The sequence below is a fragment of the Typopeltis vanoorti genome, chromosome 24, assembly GCF_054136105.1.
Source record: "Typopeltis vanoorti isolate ZY-2024b chromosome 24, IOZ_Tvanoo_1.0, whole genome shotgun sequence".
Lineage (NCBI taxonomy): Eukaryota > Metazoa > Arthropoda > Arachnida > Uropygi > Thelyphonidae > Typopeltis > Typopeltis vanoorti.
In genome coordinates, this window is record NC_143572.1 from 13390211 (window position 1) to 13403493 (window position 13283).

The 13283-nt window shown below is 32.8% G+C and overlaps 1 protein-coding gene across 1 annotated transcript in view; it reads left to right on the forward strand.

The window, feature by feature from the left end:
* The first annotated feature begins 2520 nt into the window (after positions 1 to 2520).
* The window catches only part of LOC150092934 (lachesin-like), a 349114-nt gene continuing 338351 nt past the window's right edge, over positions 2521 to 13283 (forward strand). The window contains exon 1 of the mRNA XM_090413285.1: positions 2521 to 2863. Coding sequence (XP_090269411.1) covers positions 2779 to 2863 — 85 coding nt within the window. The 5' untranslated portion in view covers positions 2521 to 2778. The remainder of the gene's footprint in view (positions 2864 to 13283) is intronic.

Consider the following 13283-nt stretch of genomic DNA (forward strand, 5'->3'; position numbering starts at 1 on the left):
TGATAGTGTATTGCTGCCATGCTCATTGTCTTGGCTGATGTTTGGCTTATGGGCATCCCTTCTACAGTAACGGAGACACTTGTGTTTCTCTTCTTCCATGTGTCCTTTCAAGAACTCGAACATCCGGAGATATTTTTGACGAGATTTCGATATTATTGTTTCGAGCATATTGTCGTCTCTTAAATGTTGGCTTCTTCGATCATTATGCGTATTTTGTGACCGAGATGACACTCTTACATTTCCATCGGCTGATAATGCTGCTTACATCTGATTTTGGACCACTGATATAGCCTATTCCACGTAGTTTTAGAAATGTGCAAATATGGAGGTTATGCTAGGGAATATATCTGTTTATCTCATGCAGATGTATATGCTGTGTGATAACAAGAATATACATGTAAAATATTTCATTCTAAAATGGGATTCTACCACTACTTATTGCAACATCTTATTGTCGGCCTAGTTGGCTAAATAGTTAGCTCAGTCGCTCTTCAACAAACGGATTGTTAGGAGGTTCAAACGTTACCGTGATTATAGGTGTGGGAATGTCTTCAAATGAGATATTAATACTATAGTAACATCCACCCATGAACTAATTTATTACAATTTATAACCACTCATAATTGGGTGTAGAACCTCTTTAGCTCAGTCGGTATGCACAAAATCCTTTGGTCGGAAAGACCTGGGTTCGATTCCCGTCAGTGACGTGAGGAATCTTTATGTGGTCTCTTTCGACTAAAGGTGAGTTAGTCGGTCTCATACGGAGGTAGGGTTTTTTTCATCCGAAAACTCGGGTTTTTCGTCCCCCAGAATAGGCAAATCGGCACCCCTTGAACACGCGCATTTACAGACAACAATGCATAGAGGTAACCACCTCATCCTCGAGACGGTCGCGATTGCGAAGTCCACAGCTGAAGACCCTTTCAATGGTTCGTGAAAAGCTTAAGACAAGACGTAAGTGGGTATCACAAAAAATATTGTGCATATGCACCCGTTTGCTTCTGAACCTTAAGCACATGGAGGTCCTTAAGTGGCAGTTGATTTTCATTGCCGGTGTGTCATCATAAACCACCTTGGCCAACGAAGATATTTAAGGCTTAAATTCATAAACGTATTACTGTAAAATGACAGTATTTTGTATCTCAAAAATGAAATACTTCCAAATATAAGAGAGAAGATATAATTGAAATCTTGATGACATACGCAGAGAGAATATATTAAGGAATATCTCAAGCTTAATGAATCCATGCTCTAGACAAAAAAAAAGCAAAGAAATATTACAAATGTATATCATACTGCATAATTATAGATCTATCTCCATGGCAACGACTGCCATCTGAAAAAAGAAGGTTAAAAAAACGAATGTACGAAATAAATTTAATAAACGACATTCGCTCGCATAAATTACAATTACTCGTGAAATAATATATGACCAATCAATACTAGTAGTTGAAATAACTGTTCTAATTATAGAGAAATGAAAATAAAACTAATTAGAAGAAACAGTATGCATACAGATTTCGATCTATTTTCCCTACAATGAGATGGAGTTCATTATTAACATCAAAAAGTCAGTTCATGATGAGGTCATTTTGGGTTCAATTGCGAATGATGTTTTTTTTTTTTCACAAGAGATTATTATTTATTTATTTTTGCATAGAAAAAAAGATAGATCAAGTATTCCTTTCTTAAAACTCATTATTTTAATAGAATAACTATCGCCGATTTTTAGCTAGTAAGAGATTAGATAATCTTTTATACTTATGACTAATAAAATGGAAATCCCTTCCTGTAAAATTTTAATTCTTCTTTGTAATATCAACATTAGACTAAGTTCAGCAAGGCCAAAAAAAAAAGAGTTTATTTTCTTTCCTGTTCGTGACATAAAGGGGAAAAGCCCTCATAGAACGCAAGTAGGATGATTAGGACCCTTGCCAAATGAAACAATGGCCTCCTATGATCATGCAAGAAGGTCTGAAGACCTATTAAGAGAAATTTTATGGTAGAATCGAATGACAGTTATGGGTTAGTTTGACAACAAACAAACACACACACACACACAGAGAAAAAAAAAGGGAGGGGGAGAAGCCCAGTTCCTCCAGTGACTTGCAGTAGCTCGTGGCTTTTATTATCCCCTGTTTCATCTTCCTCTTTTTGTGAATATCTAACTCAAACATTAATATGTCTATGGGTTTCAGCAAACGTAGCCGAAACGGTCTTTCCAAAATAATTAAATAGAAACTTAGATATTACGACATTGATAAAAGCTTTTTTTTTTAAACTTTTTTACTTTCCCAAAAGGCCCGAAGTTCTTAGCCGTGATATTCTGTACAATCACGGATAATTGACGATGCCTCTACTGCGCTACTTCGACAACAAGCAAGCAAGCAAAAGCGCCAGAGTAAAGCTGGAAACCAGCGCCCTCTAGCAGTGAAAGATTGCCAACACATCGCTAGACGCGGGAACCAATAAATGTCGCTGCATCCTGACCGACTGAGGAGTGTTACTCTGGAGTTCTGCTGTCTACAAACGGTTCTTGTAATGTATAGAAGGATGGTGTAAGTGAGATTGGTATTTTCTTCTTCTTCCTTCCATGGTGCTGGCTTTAGTCGGGTAAAGAGTAACGCCATCGTGACTTTAAGACCTTCGGAACTTTGCTCGCCGTCTTTTCTGATGGTACTGTACGAAGTGAGCTTTCGTTTGCCCAATTGTGCAGCTGTCTTAGAGAGATAAGAGCTTTCCTTGGCCTCTAGTTGTCTAAGGTTTGTTTCTAATCCTATGTGGCCCACGTATTTCAACAACAGCATATTTCATGGATTTCTGTTTCTGTGCCTCTTTCTTCTTCAAACATCAACGGCGAAAGGTAAAAAAAAATGAACCATTTCTATCAGTCCTCATCTTTAAAGTATTTATCTAAGTGTCAACATATATCCAGAAATAATATGCTTGCGTGACAATAAAGTTTACCATCCATTGTAACCATAATAAGATTATCGTATCTAAAAGACATTATTTTTGCATTTTTTTACTGTTTTTTTTTTATTTGAAAAATTTGTCCTAAACGAAGTAGTTTTGCATCTTTTCCATATCAGTATTGTTTTCTCTTTTATTTTATTCTTACAAAAGAAAATATTATATTTTCTTTTCGGATGAATGAATAAAAGAATTTCATACTGTTTTCGTCGTAGCGGAAAGTGACAATTCAGTTGAGTGTAAGTTATTAAAGAGAAACTAGGGAAAAAATGGGATTTCAGGAAGTAAAAAAAAAAAAAAAAAAAAAAAAAAAAACCCAGAAAATTACAAGTTAAAAAAGCAAAATCATTATTAGCAATTCCGATATATTAAAGAATTGAAATCACCAAACGATTAAATTCACATTATCACTTCAATAATGAAAGTGACAATTTTTTGAAATTGTTTAAACAATGGTATCAGACGTCCTATTCTGATAATCGAAACAGTCACTATAACAGAACGCCATTTTTAAATAAATTGTTAAATTATTGGACCCAATGAGTTTCGTAAATGTCATATTTTAACCTTATAATATTCTTTTAATTATTTGAATCTCTCTCTCTATATATTCGAAAGGCTAATTTTATTTGAATATATTAAATGAGTGATATATTCATATTGTGATAATAAAACGCCAAACTCAGTTGTCACTTAAACCTGATGTTATTTTATTTATGATGTAAGCAACTTCGTTAAGGCAGTTTTTATTGATATTTATTCTTAATATTAAGTAATGTACATCGCAATCCAGCCAGAAGAGTGACGTCTTTTACTCCGAAATATCCAAACTGGACGTATCATCCACTAACGCTTATCATTATACGATCTCCGTGGCTCTGTTGTATGAGTGTTTGTTGAGGCGCGTGCCCCACGACGGCTGGCCCCGGAAACTGTTCGTGCACATCATGACAAGACTGGTATTTTGGCATATCTCTTTATTGAGTCAGGAAGACGGAGGAGTTTAAGACTGGTGGAGTTGTCGGAGAAATGTAATTAGTTGGTTGAGAGATGTCACCGACTCCGTGGTCTTTGAGCGGAGGAAAGTCGGGGGGAGGTGAGGGTTGCCAGGGAAGGGAGGATAAGAAAGTTACCCGATAAAATCGTTAATAAAGGAACTACTGAAAATGTTGTTTAAATGAAGAAAGGTGGTTGCGTTATAAAAAATAAATGATCTACGTTTTTTTTTTATTTTATTTTATTTTATTTTATATAACTGCGCATCGAACAATGTCGGTTATAGTCTTTAGCATGTTCACTTTATTCGATATGTTTACTCAGAGAGATAAAAGAATGACGTACAATCGTAGGTCGTCACAAGGATGTATTTGCTTTCTTGCTATGGTGAACAATTCTTTGTATTTCTTAAGATTTTTCAAGTGATAGGATTTGTATAAGGAGCTATGTGTAACAATACAATAATCGCCATGCGGGAAGGCAATACAATAATTGCCTTCCCGGCATTACTTACGTGCAATATGTAATGCCCGGATGCTTGTTTTATAGGGGAAGTGGCTAAAAGCTTTTAGTTATAATGGGTTGAAAAATAAAAACGTTAAAACATTGATTCATTTTATACGCTCATATAATAATAATAATAATAATAATAATAATAATAATAATAATAATTATTATTATTATTATTATTATTATTATTATTATTATTATCATAACGCTGTGAAATTACAAAAGACAATGGTATCTAACACTAAATATCAGGATTAACAAAACAATTTTAAGCTTTGAGTTATTTTATATTTTTATTTTGTTCTTTTTCGTCATATTGAAGTGAAATTTTGCTTCCGACATAATTTGTTGCTGTCTGAGAGAAAAAGAGAGAGAGTTTAGTTTCTAGTACGCAGGCAGAGATGAAATGTAATGATAGTGACAACACACACACACACACACACACAAATATTATTTTTCATAATACAATAATAGAGTAGTATTTGCAATACTCTTTACAATATAAACAAGTAAGGATGTAACAAGCTTCGTTTTTGGCGAAAGTAAACTAATTTTTATACATTTTCTTCCTTTGTTTGAGAATAAACAAAGGAAGTTTGTTACAAATGTATTTGTAACAAACGATAAAAATTATATTTTTACTGTCGCCAGATGCTACAAATAAATAAGTAACCTGTCATTAGCCTAAAAAGGGACTCTTAGTTCAAGTATTCTGATAATCAAAGGTATGACTGTACAATAATGCGACTATGACAAAAACAAAAAAAAATTATTATTTTATACTGTAGAAGTGAAGTTCGCGTAAGTATATAAATAACTATTGTTCTACACTTAACAGATTTTCATTCTTTATAGCAGGTTTGGTAAACCCATGAGGTTGTCTTACCTCATTTCCCTTCTTAAATGTTCTTGTTAAAAATAAAAACTCAGTAATTTACTAATAATAGGAGAGTTCAACTATTGTATTTTCCTATGTTCGTCAATAATTAGGGCGTGGTTAGACACATAAATAACAACTCAGGGAGCTTCTAAACAATTCATGTTTGCTTGAGTCATAAAGTTGTGCGGCGAAATCCAATCCTCGTATCACGTGGGTGGGAATGTCAGAAAATGAAAGAAGAGTGTCATTTGCGATCTCAACAGTTTTCGCTCACAGTTGCAAAATAAGCTAACGATTAAAGGGAGTGTTCATATACAAGAATTTCGCATCCTTCAACAAATCGAGACAAAAATACGATGACCCTTAGAAACAAAGTATTTGGAATTTCTCAGATGATGACCGTAAATGAAATCGTTGTTTTGGATTTAGTATATAAGCACATTTAGTAAACACGGCTCATTAACACCTTTGTTCACTCATAAATGGTCTGTAGAGACTGTATTGTTCTTCGCAGTCATTTCCACTAGAGGACTTTAAGGGGAGCTTATTATAAAGAATCTGGCTTTTAACATATTACGCATTAAATCCTGTGCCTTAGAAAGGTCGAGTACATCTTGCGAAACGCTAAGAATCCTCCTTTAAGAATGGCTTTGCTTAAATTAATCACTATAATGGTGTAACAAAGTACGAACACTTTATATAATAAAGTACATAGTGTCTTGAAAGTGAAGGTATTATTTCATGTTTCATGAATATTCTGCTGAAACATTTTCCCATATATGTACAAAAATGTAATTAATTAAATAAAGAATTCTATTGCAACCTTTTGAAAATATAAAATAATATTAAAAATCCTAAACACAATTTAAAAATCAATGATTAAACTAATTATTATGCAATACACCATTATAAAGTGCACATGACTAATATTAAATTCAGCGTAGGTATTACTTTAGTTTTAAATTTTAAACATTGTGTTTGTGGTTTTTTCGTTGATTTGTTGAACTAAGCATGGTGACTACATTTTTTAAAAAAATTATTGTGACATTCACCTATAAAGTTTCAAAAATTCTAGCACAAGAATGACCTGTGTGGACTAACCTAATAATGGAAACCTTGTTTTAGATAGATCAAACCTTTGAACTTTTTTTCAGGCCTCTAAAAAAAAGCAACATGGATGTGTCAGACCATTAATTTACATATTTAAAGAGCGGACTATCCATGCGAGCATGCTATATATAAAATTTTTGCTTCTTAAATTTCTTAACGTCAACTAATTAATAATTTTTAATTTAATTTAATTGTTATTGCAATTAAATAAAATAAAAGCAATTTGCAATGCTTTAATTTTAAACAGCGGATTTATCAAATATAAGTAAATGAAGTTAGCTGAATGATTAAACAAATTATATTAAATTTTTTTACAAACATCTTCTTTGAAAAGAAATCTAGTATAAAACTACACCGTTAAGGGAAGGTAAAGATCATCTATTGGATGGTTAGTGATAGCTGTAATAATATATCATAATAATTATGATTATATACTGCTGTTAAACATGCTATGTCTGCATACTCGATCATTAACAGCTAGGAGATATAAGTGATCTCACAATGAAAGTGTGTACAGGGATATATAATTCTTCTATGTTCTAATTTTTTAAGTTTAATTTTTTTCTAATTTCTTTATTTTATTTTTGTAACTATATTTTTATATTTAAAATTAGAAGTTTCTTTCGAATATCTCATAGATATTGATAATATATTATACTTTTTCTTTTATACCTATTGATAGTGTCAATAAGTTTATTTATTAAATTCATTGTTTGGGATGATTTATTATTATTGGCCAAAAGTCCTTTTTAGGACTTCCTGAGTAACAAATGGAAATGCTGTAGCCAATGAAGTTTTAACTGAGGCTCGGCTATTGCCGTTACCCAGCCATGACTAGAGCTTTTTAGCCCAATAACACTCCATCCACACAGATTTACTTCATTCAGATGACGGGATAAAGAGTCAAGGACTCAGTCCATCGCCCAGTTCTTTTAAGAACTTTGAGAATGATTTATTATTTATTATTGCTATAAAATGCCATTGGCAAGAAGTTTAATAGTATATATATATATATATATATATATATATATATATATATATATATATAACACCGTTAAATTAAATTTATTTAACGGTATATAAACCACCGTTAAATTAAATTTATATAGAAATATGTAAACATATACTGTATTAATACTTTGAGAAGGGCAATAACATGATGCTTTTTCTTCTAGAATATGCAGGGTAGTAAAAGGTAAAGATATATAAAAGATAGTCCACGTGAGATAATGAAACTCATATGCTTCTAAAATAAATTATGTTACGTAAAATCAGAGAGAAAAAAATTTTACTTCTTTTTAAGTGATGCATTATGGACTGCCTTCAGCGGAAAGTAGTATCAGAAAAAAAATGTTAATTTTTAATGAATAAAAAAAAGTAAAAAATAATACGAATAACAATTTTTCTATAAAATCCTTCTCTGATTTATTAATAATAATTATTGAAAGATTGATCTTAATTTTAAAACATTTTTTCTAACTAGTTATTTATTCACAAACTGAAAATAATTTCATTAATCATGACTATTTATAAATATCCCATGTAGCAATATGCGTGCTACTCGTCGAAAGGTCATCTAGTTTACATTAGAATGAGGAAGCAATGTACTAGAATCATATATGACGTGGGAAAATAAGGGATATGATAGAAACATACAAGGCAGTAAAGAATTTTTACAGTACATACAGGGGAATTGCAGTTCAATCATCCCTGAAAAGTGAGTAATCATGAAGAATATGAGGTAGAGTGCTTTTCTTGGCGTCTAGTGAGTCAAAAAAAATAAGCTATCGGTGTACATTGAGGGAATACGGAAAAGACAATGGAAGAGCAAATTGAATAATTAATACATAACAGATTGAAAATTTGAACGATGCCATGACAGATAAGATTACGTGATCATATAGAAATAAATTAAATAAATCATATAGCATGGATAAACAGTGTTACGTGAAATAAAAAAAACTTGAAAATCACTATGAACACATATAAATAATACATTATTAAATGAATATACAATTGACATCTTTATATAACAAAATTTGCGTTGTGATTTTAAAAAAATGCCAGGATGATATCCCGTAAATGACACTATTTCTATTGCAGCTGGTACAGAACCTCTCTGCTAGGTTTGGTTCAGTAAAATCTATTAAATCATTTGCCATTTATTTTAAAGTTATAGTTACGTTATGGAGAAGTCAGTTGTAAATTGTGATTGTAAATTGTCCACATATGATTTGTACTGGATCAGAAGACAGGAATTTTCGAAGAGCAATTCATATGAATCATTGTCTTCCTCAAACTATTGTGAAGAACTCTCATATAACTTTGAAATGTTAAAAGGTGATTTCATAGAAGAAACTGTTATAAAGAAGAACATTTTGATATTTAAAAACAATTTATAGCACATTTCCAGCTTTTAAAATTGTTCTGTTTTTAAGCTGGAAAGAATGTTAAAACTCAACGTGATGTGTCCTTTTGCTGCTTGCATACCCGTATTTATCCCCGTAATTTACATCTTAAAGGTGCAAATTACAGGAGTAAATCAACTTGTTTTGTTAATATTTGTATTTAACATTTTTATGTTATGGAATTGCATAAATTATGCAAATGAAAGAAGAGAGAAAGAATAATAATGGATTCTTTATAATTTTCCGGTACTTGATGATACTATTCTGATTGCTGCATCATTCAATATGGCATCTCTCTCTCTCTCTCTCTCTCTCTGTCTCTCTCTCGTTCGTATTCACACCAACTTATTCGTAAACAGCTCACCCTCCCCTAGTCTGCCGAGAACGTCAGAGCTTAGGTGATGTTTACGTGCTTTTGGGAAATATTTTAGCCGATTTCCTGCCTGCGAAACGAATTGTCAACGCGAATCATATCGAGACATGTTGTGACGATTGAGCGCTGTCATCCAAAAGAATTGTCCACATTTGCCATTTTGAAACTATTTCCACTTATTGCCTTCATAAAAAACGCTCCGTAAACAGCCGATCTAGTTCAACAAAACTTCGATCTATGGGGATGGTAGGTCATTCATCATTTCTTTATACGGGGATCTTTGCTATTAAATGCATAATATGAAATTCTGGAACCCCAAAAAAACCTCTCTCTGTCTCTCTATTTATATACATTCCTCTGAATTAGACATCCATATGGACAGTGGGGAATTCTCCTTTTATTTCTATATTCTGAATTTCTTATATTAAATAAAAAAAGTCGAGAAAGTAAATTGCCAAATTACTTAACCAAGCGATTCTGAAAATATAGTGTGTGTGTGTGGGGGGGGCTTTAGTATCTACCCCATTCAGTGTCAGATAACGATAATTTACTAAATCAGCCTTCCCATGTAGGGCATTAGATAAACTTTGACGCACGTTACTTTTTGGTATAAGCAACTATTAGAAAAATTCAGGGTTAATAATGTGATTATACATTATTAAATTGTTAGACAAATTAAATAATCAGTGATATTACACCCGTTTTAAATATCATGAAGAAATATTGAATAAGTAAGCAATCGATAAATCTTTGGATTCTAATTACGAATATGTAAAAACACATAAAAGGGTACAGAAATAATATAGCTATTCCAGACATGGAGTAATATCATGATACAATTTAGTAGCAGCGACTCCAGAGCTCCTTTAACCTTAACTTAGTTTTGGAATCGGTGGCCAGCCGGTTATCATCTTTATTCATCACCGACAGTTGAGCCTATGGCTGTTGGTGATTTTACAGGTATCAGACAACTACTGTCTTCTCGTGAGTTTAACACTAACCTGTACATTATTGTCTTAAATAGTAGCTTTGGTCAATTTTTATGAGTTACTGGAAGTTTTTGGGAGGAAAAAAATCCTAACTTTTCTTCCAGAAAACCGGAGTTTCTTAGAGAAGACCGTCCTAGAATGTGTCTCAAGTCTGTAAGTGACATCGAAAACAATTAAAATATTTAAATTCATTATGTATATTTATTCAACTGAGAATAAAATGAATTAAAATTAAACTATATGTTAAAACTAATTTAAAATAATAAAATTTATTTATTAAACTTAATCTTCCTATATTTCAAAATTACGGAAATTGTTGTAACCGTCTAAGGCTTTGTCATAAAATGATACTGCAAAACAAAGAACTAAATATATGATTATAAAGACTTTATTTTCTGCATGCAGACACTTCTCTTCTTTTAGAAAACCAACTTTCTTATTCTTATTCAGCGTCATATTTAGTGTTATCTAAGAATAGCATGGCTATTAATAACAGCTATTTCCTTCTAATGAACACAATTATTGTGCTCCATTACGTACTTAGTAATTACTTTAATTATTAACTACTGTTATACATTTATGAAGAAAAATATAAATGTGAAGCTGTAGTTTTATAAAGGAAATACTTAAAAAAAAAGACGAACTCATATAGCCATTAAAGATTTTTATTTAATAATAAGATCAGATATGTGAAACAAGTAATAAATATATTAGGAAATATAAATTAAAAAATCAATTTCTTCAAAATTTTGTCATATAAATGTAAATAATTTGTTCAAAATAAGATTTCATTCACACACCTATTATTTTATTTCATCTATAATCCCTAATTATTTCTTGACGAGCATGACGGATTGATTTGGCTGAGAATGATTGGATTGATTCATTAAATCCGATACCCTTGGAGGGTAATGGATGGCAATGCTGTAGCCAATGAAGTTCTAACTGAGGCTCGGCTATTGCTATTACCCTCCTGCCATGATCAGAGCTTTAATAGCTTAATAACACCTTATCCCTACACTGTCCCCTACAGATAATGGAGAAGATGAAAAGCATTCTTGCTTCGCCCCTTTAAGCCAGTCCTTATAATGATAAGAACGAGTAGTAAGGTGGAAAAACGAGGATCGACCGTAAGATGGGGTGATTAATAATACCTTTGGAGGGTAATGGATGGCAATGCTGTAGCCAATGAAGTTTTAACTGAGGCTCTGCTATTGCTGTTATGAGTTTTGCTCTCTTAGGTTTCTTCCGCAGTTTTGCTCCCGCTGAGGGGGGGACTTGATTTCGGGGGGGGGGTTTGCCTTGAGAGAGCATTTTGAGTGTCTCAAAATGCTCTCTCAATTTTGGGAAGGTGTTCTTCCCCGGAGACTCAAAATGTGATGGGTTGTGTCGGTGGATGCTTTCCCTGGAATATGAGCGGTTCTGCTCGGTGAGCCCGTCACTGAGTGGAGCCACCGCTGAATAGGACGGTCTTTCGGCCATTATGGAGTGGGCTAGGGATCATCTTAATTTTTAGAGATGGCTTTGCCAATGAAGTTTTAACTGAGGCTCCGGCATTGCCGCTACCCAGTAATGACTACAGCTGTTAGCTCAATAACACCCCATGCACACAGATTTTCTTCATTCAGATGAAAGGATAAAGAGTCAGGGACTCAGTCCATCTCCTAGGACTTTAGGAGTAGTAAATAGCAGGAGGTTCGAAAAGGAAGAGAGAGGATAACGGAGGACAATGCGGTAGTCAATGAAATTTTAACTGAGGCTCGGCTATTGCTGTTGACCCAACAAGACCAGAACTTATAGCTCAATAACACCCCCATCCACACATTTACTTCAACATGTGTAATGGGGGGAATATGAAAATCATTCTTGCTTCACCCTTCTAGCCAACAATAAAAAAGAGTAGTAAATATATAAAATACTAATTTTCTATCAGAAAAACAATTCACTTTTTAGTCTCAACCTTGAATTAGACTATTCTGTTTCTCAGAAAAGTTTTACAATTGTGTAGAGTTGCATTGTAAATAGATTTGAATAAAAATAGGATTATCTGACAGAGAAAAAATGCATTAAAAAAGCAATTCCTTATTTTCTTTATAAAAAATTATAATAAATAGGCTCAACAGAGAATAGCTCCTTCTGAAAGATGAACCTAGAAGAAATATTTGTTTGTCATGGCAGAAAAATTATAAAAGGATTTAAATAAGAATAGTTACTGTTGAAAACAAATGACAAATAATACATAAATAATATTATTTTAGAAATTCACAATAGAAATTACATTCATATATGACAGGTACCATCCAGTTGCTTTTTCGAGATGCGTTGAATCATTATAAAGATTAAATGCATGCTGTCTATTATCACCATTATGAGGAGATGCGGTAAAAATAGTCTGACTGTAAATGAGGTAAGAACTTTGTCGGGTATTCGTGTAGATTAAGAAGGATCTCGAAGAATTATCTGAAAGGATGTGAATCGTATTTTTTATTACTTTTTTTTTATTTTCAATTGCAGTGGTCTATGTCATGTTAACGGCACACAAACGCTGACAGCTCTCCACTCATTGCAGAGCGTGGAAAGTGCTTGATGGAAATTAATAGCCTTAATATTTAAACGTCACGGTTCGTTTCTTATCTTACTGAATTTCAAATGAACTACGGAACTCCAAATAACATCCTTTGCTGCAAATGTTACGTTGGCATGGCTTGAGGGAGATGAAACGGGTTTGATTAGCACTGCAGTTTTCAAGTTTCCGGGCTACCAATATATCCTGCCCGTTTTTCTGAGTTCATAGCTACCGCGTGCGTGATGCTATAACGTGGCATAAAACGCGAGAGAGTGGTTCAAAATTTCTCTTTTAACAATCAAAGTAATAATTTCCTTCCAGTGGCTGTTGATTTTTCAAAAGTAAGTACGGAAGTCGTCATATGCCACGACCCCTTTATGAAATGGAATCTATCTCCAAAGCGAGGCCGTTCTACCATGGATAAATAAAAAAAAAAAAATAAAAAAAAAAAAATATATATATATAATGTGAAGGAGGG